The 19,520-nt window shown below is 38.6% G+C and overlaps 1 protein-coding gene across 1 annotated transcript; it reads right to left on the bottom strand.

Annotated features, from left to right (window-relative positions):
• Positions 1–354: 354 nt before the first annotated feature.
• On the bottom strand, positions 355–14,298 carry LOC310960066 (hemicentin-1-like). The gene is made up of 11 exons (XM_083931667.1): positions 14,161–14,298; positions 12,008–12,283; positions 11,596–11,922; positions 10,251–10,487; positions 9,280–9,507; positions 8,923–9,186; positions 5,379–5,645; positions 5,120–5,281; positions 3,457–3,675; positions 3,002–3,250; positions 355–1,546 (listed from the first exon to the last, which is right to left on the bottom strand). Exons 1-11 carry the CDS (start codon positions 14,216–14,218, stop codon positions 1,344–1,346), a joined length of 2,490 nt encoding a protein of 829 aa, XP_083787793.1. The 5' UTR covers positions 14,219–14,298; the 3' UTR covers positions 355–1,343.
• Between the last annotated feature and the right edge of the window lie 5,222 nt (positions 14,299–19,520).

Genomic DNA, 19,520 nt, shown 5'->3' with positions numbered 1-19,520 from the left:
TTTTTTTTTGCAGCCCTGAACCTAATAACATGCATGTTTAACTACTTAAAATGTGTGTTTGCATTGGTTTCTTAGTCTATTTTAGTAACAGGAAGGAAAATATAAGATTATTGATCTGGAAAGATGTAGTGTTAGAAGTTGGGGACGTGTTAAATTCTTATTTTAAGTTTGTTTTTATTGCAGGACAGTTTGCTTGACAAAACAACGCATTATACAGATACTTTTCATGCATATTTATGCATGCTATGTCCTAGGGGCAGAAAAGCCACTGATTCAGGTGAAATGTTCAAGGATGGGGACTGAATTTGAAAGAGGGTGGGTTAAAGCAATAGATCGACCAATAACGAAACGATCTGTTTGAAAAGCGACATTTTTAATATTAAAATACATTTTTACATCAGTCACAAATATTTACAGCTGTATTCACAAATGTGTGACAATGTCTTCGTGTCCCTAACATCGCAGATAGGACTTCAATGCCACTTACTCTTTCGACATTTGAAATTTTAAATAAATATGTTTTGCATTTACATCCAATATCCTGAATATACAGTTCTAATGGGCATTAGGCTAGAAGGCCTGCAGTCATTCATACAAAAGCATACGATTGTGGAACAAGATAATTTGTCCCATAAGGCCAGAACGGGAAAGTGTATGGCACAGAGAGGCTACAAACTCAGAAAGAAGTGCAGAGTTGCTTACAAATAATAGTTAAGGAACAATGGGCTCAATGAAAAGAATGCACAAGCAAGTGTCCACAAATTGAGCAGAGCCGGTCTCCTTTTTCACAGATTCATTATCACACCTTCAGAGAGGCCAGAAGTAGTGTACTTCTTGTTAGTGTGACTGTTAAAACCACAGCAGTTTCATGTCTCACCACTTTGTATATGCATGTCAAAATCATGTTCCGTTTGTAAAAATAATTACATACAAAGATCTGAGCTTGAGTGAACACTGAGGGGGCATGATTAAAAATTAAAATAAAGCATTAGTGAAACCGAGATCAACAAAAAAAAACATTCATTATCATATTAAATTCTATTTGTGCTCATGAAAAATATATCAAAACAGTTACTGGCAAGTTCTTGCTCCTCCTCATCCTTCTGTCCGGTGAAGACAGTTAAAATCCAGTAGTAAATATAACATTTTACAATCTCAAGCCAAGGTTGCTTATTCTTGTAATTATGTGATTATTCCACGAAAATTAAAATACGATTTTATGCGGGGAATGAACAGTCCAGTGTGAGCCTGTGGGCTGAGTGGTATTCAGGCTTTCAAACACAGAGAGATGCAGCTCATTCAGAGTGGTCGGTATCCATCGTGTGTAATCCACAGAGGTAGTGCTAAGACAGTTTGGTCATAGGAAACTGCATGTCCCAGCCGTTGTGGGCTACGTTGCCACTGTGGTTGTCGAGTTTGGGGTTTTTAAGACTGTAGCGGCGCATCCTGGTGTTCTTGTAATAGATTGAGTAGATGAAGAGGAAGAAGATGGAGATGGCAACTACTGTGACAGCCACAAATCCAGCTATGAGGGGAAGGTAGTCCTCTGTAAAGAAATCAAACAGGAAAGATATTGATGTTTAGGTATTTCAAAATAAACTGCTTTAATTTCAAGTGCGTCCATTTCTATCATGCTTCACTACATCTCTATACATTTTTATTCCTAAAATTCAGTTTTTTATTTGGATGCAGAAAACAAATGAAAATCATGACAAGGCTGCTAAATATCTACCTAACATTTTAACATATGACTTTCGCTCATAGAGGAAGATGGGCTAATTGTATTTGTATGATTATTGTGAAAAAAAGAAAGCCCTTCTGATTAAAACAGCTGACAACAGAAAACAAGTCATTGCATAAAATAAGCTCAACTTTTTCAACAAAACTTACCTAAACTTCCAACCATCCCAACGGCCTTCTGGCTTTTTGTTTCTGTCTTTGTACGCAAACCGCTCAGTGAAATCACGCAGCGCCATTTTGAAATAAATTTTAATGTCTGGATAGACTTTTTTTTTTGAAGCTGAATGTCTTTTGTGCTGCTTTTTAAGGTTAATACCTACTTATACAGGGCCGAACATTGCATTTTAAAAGTGGCTGCCAGTCTAGTAACCAGGCTTTAGCTTTTGGTTGCTGAAACTAAAAATATGTTTTCTATATTCAGTCACCTTATATTTTAATCAAATGAAATAGCAGAGCTGGAAGACTCGCAAGCTTCTTCCGGAAGAAAACGTAATTAAGAATGCAGTTTGGTTTGTATAGTTTATGGGAATGTAATTTCTAGGCAGGCAGGCAGGCAGGCTGTTCATTTTCTCAGATGAGAACAGTGTGTTGCTGTTGCTCCTCTGTAGGAAATGTGAACAGAAACACATCCAACATCCTAATGCACATTTGACACCATCACCCGGTGTCTAACTCCTTATGCCCGCTTTCAAGCAGCCTTTAAAATGTAACCCCACAGTCAAACAACTTAATTTGCTTCGCCATTGTCTCTAAAACAAATGATGTACACACACAAGTACATGCACAGCGTTATCACATGCAGCATTATCTGCTTCTGACTTTAACAGCAATATTTTAATATCCCTAATGCATCAAATATATAACATTTATTCATTTGTGTGTTTACATTTTGCGGTTTGCTAGGCCAATAATCAGTTGTCAATTTCCCCAAATGATTTCTAATTGCAACCTGTCACTGTCAAGCCTTATTATAACTTGTAAATTGCATTAAATTAAGCATTCTGAAGGATGATTATATGTATAATTTGCAGATGCAGGACAAAATAAGTTTTGAGCAACAGAAACCCATGAAAGTTATTGTGTAGTTTGTACATAGGGATGCATGTTGGAGTATTACTGCCTTCAAGCCCCTACAAGAGATCTGTTTTCACCACTGGGGCACTTTCTATTTTTGGAAAGAGATCTATAATACATTTGTATAGTAAGATGTGCATATATTCTAAAAATGACACAATGGTGTTTAGACGGAGAGTGTTGTTACCTTTTAAAATCACTTTGACCTCGTGAGAGATGGAGCCAACTTCATTGGTGGCAGTGCAGTTGTAGAAGCCTGCTTCAGACACGGTGAGTGTGTCTCCCGACCCAGACACATGGGGCACTTTGTCTGAACTGTAGAGCCAATGGATTTTTGGAGGTGGGTGACCGTCTGCTTCACAAACAAGCTCCTCGGGATAACCCGTGAACACTGGGATCGTGTTTGGAAGCTTCGTGGTATTAATGCTGGGCTTATCTGTTCAGAAATAAAGGCCAATAGTGGAGTATGAGCATGCGGTTTTACAATCTCTCACTGTAAGGAAAATAGGCCTTTGCATTTTTTTGCACTGAAAATATGAATGAGTTGAAGTATGTGCTTGCCATTAAATGTCCATCATCACGTGACCTTACAGTGTTGTCTTAATGATAACTACTGAGCAGCAAATCTAAGTGTGATCTCACAGTTGACGGTGATGTTGAGAGGACTGGACATCATGTTTGGCGGAGGCTGCGGTCCCTCAGGTCCAAGATCCAACTGAGCTTCACATCTGAAGTCTGCGCCACTGTGGTTTCTGTTCATAGTGATGCTGATGGTAGACGACACATTCCGCGGGGATCGGACAACACTGATGTCACAGTCTGTGTCGTTCTCAGACGCGCAACCAGTCAGCCGCATTGAGCCTGATGGACAAATAAACATTTGGGAGAAAATATAAATTAAGAAAAAGACAAAAAAGCAGATTTTGTTTAATTCATACTGCCTAATGTTTGATTTTACATTTACACTATGCTGATCTTTTGAATGTGATATTATAAGACAAGCAACTTCTGTTTATTAACACAGTTAAGAAAAAGCTGAATGTAGTTTTTGTGACTTTAATGGATAGTAGATAGACAAAAAGGTAAAAAAGTAATAATTTTAGGATTTTATTAATGTATTGTTTTTCGCTTTTTGTGTTTTTTGTTTTTTATGACCTGTTATTAGTTTGCGTTTTATGTTACAAAAGGTGCTATATAAGTAAAGTTTAATATTATTATTATCATGACTGTGTCAAAAATATTATCACTTCAACAAACGTCCTTCACAGTACTTACAATTACTTTTTTACAAATCCTGCTGGTCGTTTAATGAGCAATATGTGATTAAAAAGATTAAATTAAGCATTGTAACACTGGGATAACTAATTAAATGTTCACATTTCATTTCAACTAATCTACAGTTTATCATCTCAATGAATGCACTTTGGGGCTGTGCAGAATCTGCAGTCATAAAGTTACAATTTGTCTTCCATAATTGTTCCTCTTAATAAAATCCTAAAGAATTAATATATGTTAGCCCATGTCTGTTGATTCTGTATTGCTTTGAGCTACACTAGCTGGATTACTTGGCCTCACAGAAAAAGTTAGTAACTCCTGTTACGTTTTGTTAAGGTTTATGCTGTCCAATGCAACGAGGAATGCACAGATCTCTACATTGGAGAAACTAAACAACCACTTCATAAACGCACAGGAGAGCTAACTCCTCAGGCCTGGACTCTGCTGTCCACTTACAGTTTTGATAACAACAATGTCCACATCCTGGACAGAGAGGACAGATAGTTTGAAAGAGGAGTAAAAGAAGCCATCTATGTAAAAGTAGAGAAACTATCCCTAAACAGAGGAGGAGGTCTGAGACACCACTTATCTCCAATTTACAATGCTGCCCTTTCATCCCTTCCCAAGAGATTCAACAATCTAACCTCAAAGAACAACTGTTCAAACATGGCCTCCTGTGACTCCAACGACTGTCGTTTAGACTCAATAAGCACTAACGAAGTTGAAACCAACTTCCCACCAAAGTCGGCCACTCTAACGACGGTCGTTGGCACTTGGAGCACAAAGGGTTCCAGTGACATCATCGGCCTTGCGAGAGGTTAAATACCGGGATCTCCACACCAGTTAGTTGGACTAGTCCCAGCCTGGTCAGTTACGTACATGAACTGATGAAGCCTCTTGGATGAGAGGTGAAACGTCTTCCTAGACAAATAACCAAGTCCAGTTGCTTTTGTCTGAAATTGCTTTGGGGATAACGATGACCTGGACACATGAGAACTTTCACAGGCTTCTGTTAAGAAAGATGTCCCACCTTTGATAAGTGGTTCAAAGGCTGTATTCCCACGGTACCACTGCACAACAAGGTTTCCTGCAGGAGCAACGTTGGTAATGTCACACTGCAGCTGGAACTCTGTCTTCTCCACCACCGAGCTCTTGTTATCCAAAGTAGAGATGGAGACACTGTCTGGTGTTTCTGAAGGGGTTAAAACAAATACTCATGATTGTTCTAAAATTTCAGAAACATGTTTGAATATGATGACAGTGAAAGTACAAACGTCAGAAATACATACTGTAGAGTGTGAAGTTTAAATGTTTCTGGCATGTTCCTATTACATTAAACGTCGCAGTACAAACAGGCCTTGGGTCCCAGTCTTTATCGGTGTCAGCAAACCAATTTGCGCTGTTAATTTTGTCGCCTTGCAGAACCTGCCAGAATATTTCTTTGACATGTGGGGAGTCGGTGGATGTTGGTATGCATGTTGCATTCTGGCCTCTGCCTTGGTATTGTATCACCATCCGGTCTGGAATTATTTCGATAGGGCATTCTTGCGCGGCACCTGTGGAACAAAGATTAGGGGTGGGAAATGTTATTCCAAATCCAAGTTTATACACATTCATTATCTTAACACAACATTTCCACACATCAAGCCAGCACTGACGTGAAATAGTGTGGAAATTAAAGCTTGTAGAACAAAAGCTGTGTCTCAGGAGGCCACAGGAAAAGGCTCAGGAAGGATATACCCCTCCCTAAAGACAGACTGCACTTGCTGCCCAACATTCTTTGTGCTGGACTTTACTGTTAGATCAATATATCAGTTAAATGTGTCCCTTTCCAACCCAGTCCTTTTCTCAACTATTATAACATTAATACTTATTACTAATGAATCAGAAAACTATAATATGGTAGTATTCACAGGATGTGAGAGGAGGCTTAAAACGTTAGATTAGATAGACAAAAGGGTTACTGCTGATTAATAAGCAGACCCAGGTACACAGTCATTCACAGTCACACATTTAATTCAATTTTATTTATAGTGCCAAAGTATAACAAGTTATCTCAAGACACTTTACATATAGAGTAGGTCTAGACCACTCTCTCTGAGTTATTTATGATTTATCGAGACGCAACGATTCCTCCATGAGCAGCAACATGCCGCACTACTTATAACAGGCTAATAATAATAATAATAATAATATATATATATATATATATATATATATATATATATACAGTATTTATCCAGCAGTTCTGTGCACACAGGGGCTCCTCTTTACCTTTAAAACGTCCCTGTTATTTCCTCATCACTCACACACATTTAAACCAAATCAATCCGCGTTTTCTTCCTTATAAGTCTATTAGCCCGCACGAGACTTTTCAAATCCCGACACAAAAGACAAACATGAGGTCTCGCGCTCAACTTACTCGGTCCTGTCCCGTTAGAAAGCGACAGCAGCACTAAAGTCAAAAGGACCGACAGGAGACGGATAGAGTTTACATCGTCCATTGCAATAAAAAAAAGTTTCTCCAACAGCTGTCGACCCTCTTCTGTTACACACCGAGCGCCCTCTGAGGTTTGTCTCCTACTTCCCTTCGGCTACATGGGTTGAGCCAGCGGCGACTTGTTGACTTTTTGGGAGACGGCTAGGCTAAGCTATGTAAGCACTGCTGCCCAGCGCACAGCTCTGCATCACCGGAGAGGAAACTGGGAGACAGCCCTCCCCCAACACAGGGCACACAGACACATACTGCATGCCCTCACACACCCACCGTGTCTATAAATGTAACCAGCTAAAGTTGTGCCAGTTGGCTACAGTTAGACATTAAGCCAGGGCACTAATGTTAATCATTATGATACATTGTAGCATAGATAGATAGATAGATAGATAGATAGATAGATAGATAGATAGATAGATAGTTAGATAGATAGATAGATAGATAGATAGATAGATAGTTAGTTAGATAGATAGAAAGATAGATAGATAAATAGATAGATAGATCACCTGCTAAAAATGGATGAATGTATGCATTTTTATATATATATATTTTCTTTTTTACACAACCTTGATGATGCTGGTTTATAGGCAAGGTAGCCATGTACAGATACAATTGAGCTGAACGATTTAATTTGCCTTTCAAATGTATGTTTAACATTAAACATATCATGTATAATACTGTATATCCATCAATCCATCCATCCATCAACCGCTGGTCCCCAACGGGGTTGTGGTCATGGGGGGGGGGGGGGGTCATTGCTGACAGCTGACACTGGGCGAGAGGCGGGTTACACCCTCGACAGGACGCCAGTCCACCGCAGGGACTACTGTATATGAACGTTAATAATGATCATTGTAATATCTTAGTATTGTATGCCCCAAATAAAGCTGTGTGTATAGGCATTAGGCCACTCTAGCTGTTAGACCCAGTTTAATATGCAACTCAATTTAATTTAATATTTGTAGTAGGCAGTCCCTGCTTTTTCTTTCTTTCAGCTAAGGGGTCCTTAAAAACGCTGATCTACATCAGTGAGGATGTTACTATGGGGGATACAGCGTTGCTTTGAGCTAAATGCTAACATGCTAACAGTGTCAACGCTAGCTTGCGTATATGATACCTTATATTTACTATAACCTTGTATATTTCACTTTTAAATGTAAAGCTTGATAAAAGGTGGTTAAATAAGGCTATAGTCTACAGTCTACTACAGCCATGCAGGAGTGTACCTATGTTCCCCACTTTATATGTGACACGGAGGTATGTGGTATGGGGAACATATAGTATGACCCTTTTTAAAGAAAAAGGTCTGATGTTCCCCGCTATTCCCCCAAAAAGGTCCTATGTTCCCCGCTTTGTTTGTGACCGGGGGACCTTTTTTAAGAAAAGGGTCCAATGATGTCCTCAAGCCCCTTTATCACAGCAACATTGTCAAGTAAGGGCTATTGTACTGAAGTGGGTGGGCGCTCAGCTGTCATCTGACTGCTTCAGATATAGTTGTCGAAATATACTGCAACATACAGTGTCTGCATGTGCAAAGGAATGCTTGCTCGGTGGCCTAGTCTCTTGCAAGCTTGCACTGCTCAGTGGATGAATCCGGGAATTGATTTTCGGTCCCTGCTGTTCCTGCAAATATTGAAAATCTATTCAAAGTGCAACACTGCTTCCCTTGTATGTAAATATTTTGAGCTTTCAACATGAAGCATGCTGAGCACCACAGCCCATTCAACACCACGATAGGCAACAGGTCATTCTTGCCTTTGACAAGTAACGGAAATAGGTGTATAAGCAGGTTTGCATTGTCCATCTTCCTCTACAGAGTCTGCAACGTAAACTAGGAGTGCCCCAGTGCCTCAGCAGATGTGCCAGGTGAGTTTAGGTTTTGAAGTTTGTGCTAATCATCTACATGTCAATTTGATTTTACAATATTATAAGACTGTAGACTTTGGCAAGACAAAATACATCCCTGAAGACAAGATCTACTATCATGTCCGTATGGATGGGGATAGTCCAGGGTTCTGGTGAGCTCATGCAGCCCTTAACAATATTATTCAATGCATAGTTACATGACTTTAGCCACTGTATTTTTCATTATGTATACGCATGCTTTTAAGTGCTTGAAAGAGAGTAAATTATCCTTAAAATAATCGAATACTTAGAGTAAAGTCATTTTAAAATGCACATTACACCACACATACTATCATATTGCACATAACAATCCACAACACTGTATCCCTCTAATTAGCATAGTATGTATGTATGAGCAGGCTACGGATGATAGGCAAGCTCTTTAAATGATTGCATTATCCCGCTGATTACATTAGTAGACACATAGACCCTACCTTTTACAGTGACCCTGGCTGTTTTAGAGACATTTCCTCTGTCATTCCAGGCGTGACATGTGTAGGAGCCCATGTTGTATACAGTTGCATTGTGAATGTGCAGACGGGACACTCCATCTTCATTTTCCTCCATCACATTGGTAGTCCGATAATAATTCCAGAAATATTTTGGTCGTGGGTTACCCATGGAGGAGCACTTCAGCCAGACAGTAGAACCAACGTCAACTTCAGAGTCTTCAAGCTCAACTATCTGGGATGGAGCGTCTAGAGACAACAATTGAAACAATATAAGTCAGAGAAAAATCAGATGACTCATGCTAACAGTAGATATTTATGATTGTTATTCAAATAACTCACATATGACATTAATCTCCACTGTGTGGTTGACACTTGATAGAATGCTTGAAGCTGTGATCACGTACTGCCCTGTGTCACTTCTTGTTAGGTTCTCTGGAAGTTCCACCTCCTCGCCATCTTTGGACCAGATGGTCTCAGGTTTAGGATAGCCCTCCACAATGCAGGTGAGGTTGTGAGGAGCGTCCTCCAGAGCTCTGTAAGTGCTTGGACACATCAACTCTGGTCCATCTGTAAGCAAAAACACTCAACTAGCCAGTGGTAGAATATAAAGTACAATTACTCAATTCCTTTTTTAAGTACGATTTTGAGATACTTGAACTTCAGTTAAATATCTCTGTTTCATGTTACTTTATATTTCTACTTGAGTGAATTTCAGAGCTAAATATTGCAATTGTTTACTTCACTAGATTTATGAGCATGCTGCTACGAGTTACTTTAAGATTTTAAATACAAAACATATGAGCAATTTATATAATAAGATGTATTGTAATAGATTAGACTACCCAACTGTATATAAAGTTGTTAAAATGACCTCCACCAACTACAACAGTAAAATTACTCTTAAACATTAATGGATACGTAATAGTAATCCAACAATATAATACTATAACATGTTGGCAATTCTGCATAATGAGTAGCCTACTTCTGATTTTAATACCTTAAGTATATTTTGCTGATAATACTTGTATACTGCTATTTATTTGCCAGTTTATTTTTTTTTCATCATTATTGATGCTATTTTTACCTAAGTAGAATATCTGAGTACTTCTTCCACCAATATCTACTTTTACCCTATACACTATATTGGTGCATCATGCAATTTGCAAATATTAATACTGCAAAAAAAGAAACTTACAGAGAAAATCTTTGATTTGACAACAATTATAAGTGGAACCCTAAGACCCTGCGTAAAATATATGTGCAAAATGTTAGAAATATAACTCCCAAAATAAAATGTCACTGACACTCACACAATACAAGAACCTGGAGTTCCTTTTTGATGAGGATCGCTCCTTCAGCTTCGATGGTGTACCGGCCTGCATTCTTCCTGCTCAGAGGGACGCCCGGGTCTGTGGGCAGTCCCTCCTTCAGCCATTTGACAATGGGGCTGGGATTTCCTGTCACAAGGCATTGCTTCTCCAATGTTTCTCCTTCCAGTAACTCCAGTTTTTCCAGTAAACTAGCAGAACATTGTACATCTGGTCCAACTAAACAGAAGCAAACACAACAACAACTTAAACTACTTTACTCTTATTTAACAGATGAAAAGCAGCAGAGACACAAATGAGGCATTAGGTCTGACTGAAATATTTAAGGCTCTTTCACACAGCCACATAACCTTTCAGGCACAGCTAGTGATTTTTAACTATTCACACATGCACAACACGCTGGGATGGGGCAAGGGACAATCCAGCAGATGGTGGTAATTCAACACTTATTGATGCCGACTGCTATAAAACTCAACAGCTAAGAAGAAGATGGGCCAGATGTATGTGCACGCCACGGGAGACATCTCATTATTTTCAGTAACATGGCTGACAAAGAGCTGCTTTTTTCTGTTGCCAATATTCTTGTATGTGTTTAATATACAACAAAAGTAATGTTTTCTTTTGCGATCTATTTGAATCAGAAACATCGCAGATTCAAATACATCAACAGCAGAGTCTTGGGATTGGTTCACTCCCTCCATGTGAAAGCATCTTTCGTCGGACGGACGAAACCCGTACGTCCCTGCACTGTTACTGATTTCATTCACAACACAGCCGTACCGACATTTTGCCTGAACGGTTTTAAGTCCTGAGGTGGGAAATAGGACACGACCCCATGCAGGAGATGTTCCTAAACATTTCAGGGATAGACTGCATGTGTGAACGGGGCTTTAGACATGTATGTAAGATAATTTATTTTTTATTTATATATATATAATTTATACCTGAAAATGTATATCAGTATAGTGAAAATCAGGCCTGCAACTAAGGATTATTTTATCTTTTAAACATATCGGAAAGTGCATGTTGCAACTTTCCAGAGCTCAAGGTGACATCATCAAATGTCACCGTGACACCCAAAGATAATCACTGTACTATAGTTAAGAAGAAGAAAAAAAAAATCACAACTCAGAAGCTCGTATTGACAAACTACTCAATTATCAAAATAATTGCTGATACATTTTCTGTCAATTGACTGACTCCAGTTAAACAAACATAGAAACATGTAAATCCAAACTTCAGCATAACATGCTTCAAAATTGATCAATTTAAATCATTTAAATATGCTTTTAGGGACATTTCAGGTGAGTATGCATGATATACTTACAGAAAACTGTAATATTATACTCTTGTGACGATGCATTAAGTTGTGGCCCTTCTGGCCACAGGTCCAAATGTGCCTCGCATCTAAACGTTACTCCATTGTCTTGTCTGCTCGGTGTAAAGCTGAAGACAGATGACTGATCCACTGGTGTCTTACTGGCATTGTCAAATGTTTCTGTATAGAACACTTCATCTCCTCTGTACCACCTTACAGTGAGATTTTGAACAGGGGCTATGTTGTGGATGTCACACGTGAAGTTATATATCTGCCCTTCGTTCATCACACCATCTGAGCCTCTGCTGGAGCTGATACTGATGGTTTCTGGGAATGCTGGAGAAAAGTAGAGCTTATCAGATACAGACAGCCATAGTATCATTCTGATTCTGTGAAAAAAAAAAAGAAGAGTAAGACTTACTGTACAGTACAACTCTTGGGTTCTCGGAGCACTGCTCAAATTGACTATCCCGGGATGGGTTGATGAAGCATGAGGGGGAGATGTTCCATTCTGTCAGCTTCTCCACAGACCAGACCAGATGGTTGACCTTCATTAGACTTATGCCTCCTTTCGAAGCCTCCCAGCCCATTCCTTCAAACACGCTCTCCGATGTGCTGCAGTTGAGTGAGGCTGACTCTTCATATTTCACCACAACACTGGGGGGGCTCACCTCAATGGGACAGGAGCCATGTACACCTACAGCATGGGATTATATTACATGTTTCCCATTTGCATAATTGCCATAAGAGAAACATTTCATTGCAATAATTGCCTTTTATGTATCATCAGTAATTTAAATATACCATGTCTCCTGGGGTTTGAGCGCTTGTTGAAGCTGTATGTGGTAGTAAAAATACTTTTATCAAATATAAAATGTATGTGTTTCACGGTCAACTGACCCTGTCCTTTCAATTACTTTGTCAGCAAATTAAAAATGTTCCGATTCGTCTAATCAGAAAGGTTATAAAATGTTGTGTCTCAGTTTCTTGACACAGGGTGGAGACAGGCATTGTGTTGTAGATAACTACAATCTGTGACCTTGTTTCTTTGGTACAATCGAAGTTGGAAAGATTGTTTCTTTAAGCAAACTCCATGCAACCACTGTTGTGTTGGGTCTGTTTCCTTCTGTCAGTACTGTAAATAAATGCATTCATTGTAAGACAATGGAAGACTAATGAGAGTGTTTTGCATTCACCAAAATAAGGACTGACATGAAAGAACAGTTTTTGATATATCACTGTAGTTATGTAATAAAAAGGTTGACAAATTCTGGCTTGGTCAAAAGTTAATTTGAGTTAAGTTCAACAAAGCAATACCTGGTAAAAACCCATCAACTCTATCATACTGGTGTTCTGATGTGTCGATGCGTTCAAGGGGGCCTTTAAAGCATTTTGCCTATCATCAGAGGACATAAGATAGAGGATAGAGGACAGAGGATATTCAGAGGACAGACAAAGGATCTATGTTGTATGAAAACAGGAAACCACTTTCACTTTAATTTTGAGAAAACAATTTTGAGGAGCCTAATCTGGTCAGCCAAGAGTCAGCAGAACCACCATGTCCTGCAATGGCAGCTTTCCCCAAACTGTCCTGATAAGTCACAAAAAGCCTTTAACTAGATGTCTATGAATACTAAAAAACAATGCAATTAACAAAAACATAGTAGTAGTAGTAGTAGTAGTACATCATAGCTTTAAAAAAAAAAAGTAAGAACAGTCTTTATCAGATTAAATGTTTGGCTATTTATGTGATTTTTCTCCCTCTGGTTACAGATCTCAAAGAATCCCCATGGTAGCAAAAATACACCCGAAGATTGGTTCATTGTTATATAAAAGATATTGGACGCTTAAAAGAAGGCGATAGAATATACCAAGCAATGTGATCAAATTCATCACACTATGAAACAGATATTTAAGAAGATGAGCAATATTAGATCTGGTCTCATCTGCATATTCCTAAAAAAAATCATTTCTCTAGCTCACCTGTAAAAATTCAAATGTGTTCTTCATTTCTCTTTCAGGCCATTGCCAATTCCAGTATATTGAGCAATACTGTCACAAAAAATAGTCTAAAATGATTCTTACATGACACCATTAATTTGAGGGAATTAATTAGGGGGTCTGATCTAATAATTTCAGACTAGAGACCTTTGTTCTCCCCCTGATACCTGCAAAGGTTCTGAATGTTCTCTTGAGATTCATTGAGGGATTATTCACGTCTTGATTCAAGTATTTGTAAAGGGGTCTCGGATTCAAACACGTTATTTTCTAATAACCTTGCACAAGCTATGTGAAACTTTCTCTCAGTGCGCATTGAGCCGACAGTCTCTTTCTTTCCTCCGTATGATACCGCTCCCTTCTGGTTCAAACAAAGTTCTGCACCGACAGTATGGCATGCAGCACTTTTACCTGCCGCTATTTTATTGTTAATGATCTTGATTAAGCAGAAGCTCGCGGCGTTTCCACGTGTCAGTGTATTTCATATGATGGATTATCGTGAAAACTATGGAAAGTCAATACAAATACATATTACAAAGAATATAGATTCTAATCTGAGCAAAGACAAGATCCTACCTGTCGCACTGAGCAGGAACCCCACGAAGAGTCGAACAAATGATGTGCTTTCACTCATTGGATTTGTTTACTCATTGGATTTGAACAATGGCTCTTCTGTCTCTTCTCCTCTTTTTTTCAGCTCTACTCGTCTTTTCTTCTGGGGCTGCACTGTTCTGATCCGTAGTACACCAGTGAAGTGCATTCAGAGGAGGAGAGAGAGAAATGCAGCCAGCACACTGGGTAGGTAGGCAGGCTATTCTCTCTCTCTCTCTCTCTCTCTCTCTCTCTCTCTCTCTCTCTCTCTCTCTCTCTCTCTCTCTCTCTCTCTCTCTCTCTCTCCAGTCATGTGTGGGATTTTCTATAATTATTCATGAGTCATGTTCCATCGCCTGGTAGTTCTGCTGATGTGATGATTTAATCACATTTAAAGGATCTGAAAATGTTTGATTCTGTGTGTTACAGGCTACAAATTAGACATGTTATTAAAGACATGTTAGACATCAGATTACACACACATTACGTAAAACACTTGAAGGTAAGACACGTTTATTTGTTAACTAACATCTTTCAACAACAATTCAAAGCACATGAAGCATAAGAGGCCACAAAATATACAGGTCATGTTGAGCCCTTTCACAGTCCCTCTAAACTCAATAATGGCTCAGCAAAGTTTGTAAATGTTTGAAACTGGACACATCTTTGTTTAATGATCCTATAATACTGAGCTAAAGAACTTTTATATAGGCTTTTAACTAACTATAATTAAATAAATAAATAAAGACATGTTTTACAGCTTTGTTTACACATTACAAATAAAAACAAAAGCCTCTCTTTTAGACATTTGGCTTTCCCCTGAATAAATAAATGATAATGCAAGAAAACACTATATCTTAAACGTATCTCATTGCATGGAAAATTTCTGAAATATATAGAAGCATAATAAATAAAACTTTAAAAAAACAGTCAGCAGTAGGTGAACCAACATTAAAATGCTTCTTATATGTAGCTTTAAAGTAGTTTTCTCCTGCTTGAATAGAAGCAGGTGTTTGTGTGACATGAGACACCGGGTGCATGATGTGTAACTTTGAGAGTGACTGAGTGCTTTTACTTTGGATATCAAGTTCAATGTATTGCATTAAACATACAGTTTATACTTATATACAATTATAATTGTACATGTAGACATGTTTAATCTACCATGCGATTGAAACAGCTATTTACGTAAAACACAAAAGCGATATTATCATGCTCCTTTGCTCAATAAGGCTAAAAATGTTTTGTATGCATGCTGGAAGGCGTCATTATGCCCACACTTCTTAAGGTCACCCACCAGCACAGAGATTCACACCCGCACACACTCACACATTTCGAGTCCCATTAAGTCTTTGCAGCTCTATATCAGCTCCACGTTTTCATATTTTAGACACTTTTAAAGGTTTTTGACCAAAATCAGGCATTTTCTTATCACTTCTGGATTTTTGGTATAATGATGATTCAGAATTAAGATATACTCTCATCAAGATCCATTATCAGTATCAATAAACAGGGTTTTGTTATGAAATAAACATGCTTACTTTGCACGTCAATTACAGTACTTTTGATCTGTATATACATTATCATTGTAATTTTGATATTTTATATATATATAGTTATATATACTGTATATCTGTATATACTGTTTTTTTATTTCTGTTTTTACAAATATGTTATCTGTATAATATTGTTGTTGGTAAATATGTTGTTTGTAAAGCTGGAGTTTGAAACAAAAACTATTCCCCCCTGTGATTATTAAAGTATTTCTGATTCTGATTCTGATTCTGATGCTGGCTTGTTTCCTAAGAACATTGTTGATAGCATCTTTCACTTTCGCAAAGAAGAAAATACAATCGGTGGAATTTCCACTCTACGCAGCAATGCGCTCACATCCTGTTTTTAGCTGTTTCATATTCCAGAAGTGTGGGATATTCCAGGAAAGGCAGGATTGAAATGGGGGGAATTTTGCCCTGGTGAACTGATGAAATGGATGTAGGAATGGGAAACTAATGATGAGTCAGGGTGATGAATTTATGGGAGACAAATCTCCAGCTATAAATGAAATACCTGACAGATCAGACAGATTTTATTGAGGGGAGTAGAGCATGTCGTGTAATCACATCCTCCCTAAACATGTGTGACCCACAGAAATGCTGAACAGGAACCAGACCAATGTGTTTGCAGTTAGAAACAGGGAAAGTGGGAATACTGAGAATAAACAGCTGCGCACAGTGAGACGTCTTTAATCCAGTTAGGGTCAAAGGTTGTTTGAGCAGTTCATCAGATGGGAGCAGAAGGGGATGATAGAAGAAGATATTCAACAGGGAAGGCCATGGAAGACAAACAGAGGGCTTCAGTTAAGAAAACAAGCATTGAGATTCCAGTCGTGTTGCTGAAGCACTCCCTGTTCAGAAAAAGTAAACACAGGCCTGACATGCACTATTCTCCACTCTCACTTCAGGAGGTTTAAGCAAACCATCATATCAGACTCAGAAGGTGGGCATTAAAATTTCAAGAAATTGTTACTGGACAAATGCCAATAGTAAGCTTTAATCTCTTGACAAGGGGTCTTTGTTCAGCAACAAAGAACTCAAAACTAAACAAAGCATGCTGCCAAGCAGAACTGAAATAATTAAAAGTGTTTGGCTCTCCCAAATGTTATCAAGACTGCAGTGTGATCACAATCAGCTTCATTTTCCTGTTCATGTCCAAAGACATGCAGGGAACGGCCCCAGAGAGCCTCGTCGGCTGGTTCCAAAGTGTTTCCAGCTCATTTGGATTGACTGTGCTCAGATATTTATACAAGTGGGTCACAGAATAGTTAATGGTGTGAAAAATGGCAGCTCTAGTACAGGATTCTTTTCTCTCACGATAAAGGGTTTATTTTACGTGGTAATGATGTGACAATATTGATCCATTTCTAGCAGCATTGTAGGTCATTTCAGGGTGTTTATAGTGAGTAGATATCAATGTAGAGGAAAGGCTGAAAACACATGAGTCCATTCACCTTTTATAAAAATGTCTCAATCTTCTAGATGCAAAGGCAATAATGCATTATATTAATGTCCATGTAATAAGCAGTTGATAAGTAATGAGGACCTTAGAATATGCTTATTAACATTAGTATGTGTTAATAAGACTATGTAAGTTTTAATAATAGCATCATAAACATGTTTATTGTTAATTATAAGACATTTATAAGCACTTTTAAGAAACAAATTATTATGCCTTTATTATTTGTGGATCTAAAGTCAGAACCGCATTATGTTACCAAGCATTGTATAAGGACTTTATTACCTATGAACTAATGCTAATTACAAAGACCCTAATATAAAGTGTTGCCAAAAAGACTCAATAATCTTGCAACAGATGATAGTTATAATTGTTTGTGTTTTGCTTCAAATTGGAGATGTCACATAAGAATGGAAATTCCTGGCAATTATAAGAAAACTTGATGGAATAAAAGATGATAGGGAGAAAGAGGAAGGGAACCACGTGATTCTCATGAAACCACCCCCCGAATTGAATGTAACTCCTTTCTGGTAAATAGTGCTCACTACTTATCTACACGCTCTTTGTGCCAGCATGTGAGAACAGTGAGTGTGGTGCTAAGTGACATAAATTAGCTGTCAGGATAGTAAACTACATATATGATCTAACAGACTCCGGGACTCAACATTACCTCTTTAAACTGTTTCCTGTGACAAAGAGGAAATAGCTGTGAAAATAGGACATGAAAAGGGCATGGAAAAACACATGACTACATGATAAAAAAAGAGTGCAGATGCTGTACCATCCACAGACTAATCACTTGTCAGGACACTGATAAGGTGACCTTGTACAGCTTTGGTGTCCAGATGCTGTCTTTCTCACCCTCTGTATATGCTCAATCTGTAGATTAGTAACAAAAAAAAACAAATAACACAAGAGACATTCACTTTGCAACAATATAAGTGTTGTCCATTTACTCACTGAAGCAAAGCTTTACTGTAATGTGATCATGGAAAATGCATGAGTCTATAACAGAGGTCCCTCTGTCTCCAAAGATTCCTTGTGTCTCTGCAGGCATTTTGCAGCCATTTCCTTCATCTTGTGCAAGAGAAGTGTTTCCAGCGTCAGGGTGGCTGGACAAACTCTGTAGACAGGATTTCCTAAAATGGCATTTTAATGTGTAGGAAATCCTAGATATTGCTCTGTCCTCCTAAGAGTGTAATTTTATCTTACCTGCTGGGTAAACAGTATGATAGGTCAAACAGCAGAGGCTCAGCTTACTCATCTGCTAAAGATAACATACCTCCCAACTTTGTCAGAAGCTCAAAGGAATGCCAGAGTAAAACTTGTATTCCAGATCCAATAAATTGTTACACAATTGAAGTCATTTGTCTTTATATTCAAATTTACTGAATTTAGCTTCAACACACTTACCCTGATTTCTATGCAGGCCTCACAGTGCGCTAACTGAGAGTTAAGACCCTACATACCACAACATTGAGTAAGATTAATTCCCCTGCCAAGGATTACATTCTTCCCTTGATCATTAAACTGAGCAAAGGTCATTTCTGGAATGCATGTGTGCTTTTAGGAAGGATACTGTAAACATGTACAGTATATCTCATCTCATGCAAACTCTCTTGGAACGATCCCAGAGATGGCAATATTCCAGATGCAAGCCTACTTCATCACTCATATCTTCAGTAAAAACCTTTACGGCAAAAACACACCAAGTTATGTCTATGGTAGGCTCCGGGCTGCAGCCGTTTGATTCTGGCAGCGCAGTGCGGCCAGAGAATACCTGCAGCCAATCAGTAATAGAGTCCTGTGACTTTCTTCCCGCTTTCTGAAACACAGGAACTCAACTCCCGGCCGCATGAAATTTTAATTATAAAATGTTTTTGCGTTATGTGAGAATATTGTAATGTCTGTATTATTACAACACATGCTAACTAACTAACTAACTAACTAACTAACACAGGGCGTGGCTACGATCATCTAGCGAGCCAACCTGAGCAGTGTTACTTTTTTTTCTACCACCTGTGTTGCATTCTGTAAGGAAGGCAACAAGTACCAATCAGGGGCAAATCTTTGCAGAATGTGGATGGGGGAAAAGTGAATCAAACTAACGTAAATAACAGGCCATGCACCTGCCAATGGCTGTGAAAGAGGTCATTTGGCATGCGGATGAGAGGGCACCGAAACATTTCCCAAACACTCACTTTACACACTCATTGCTAGTGTGCCATTGGTTAAGCTTATGCATGTCAATGGTGGCACACATGGATGAGGTTGCTGAACCCTACTAAACTAACCAATAGAGGCAGCGGTAGGCCAGCAACTCCCATGTTCTG

This window comes from Echiichthys vipera, assembly GCF_963691815.1.
Source record: "Echiichthys vipera genome assembly, chromosome: 17".
Lineage (NCBI taxonomy): Eukaryota > Metazoa > Chordata > Actinopteri > Perciformes > Trachinidae > Echiichthys > Echiichthys vipera.
The sequence above is the reverse complement of the archived record's forward strand: the minus strand, read 5'-3'. Positions and strand labels throughout refer to the sequence as shown.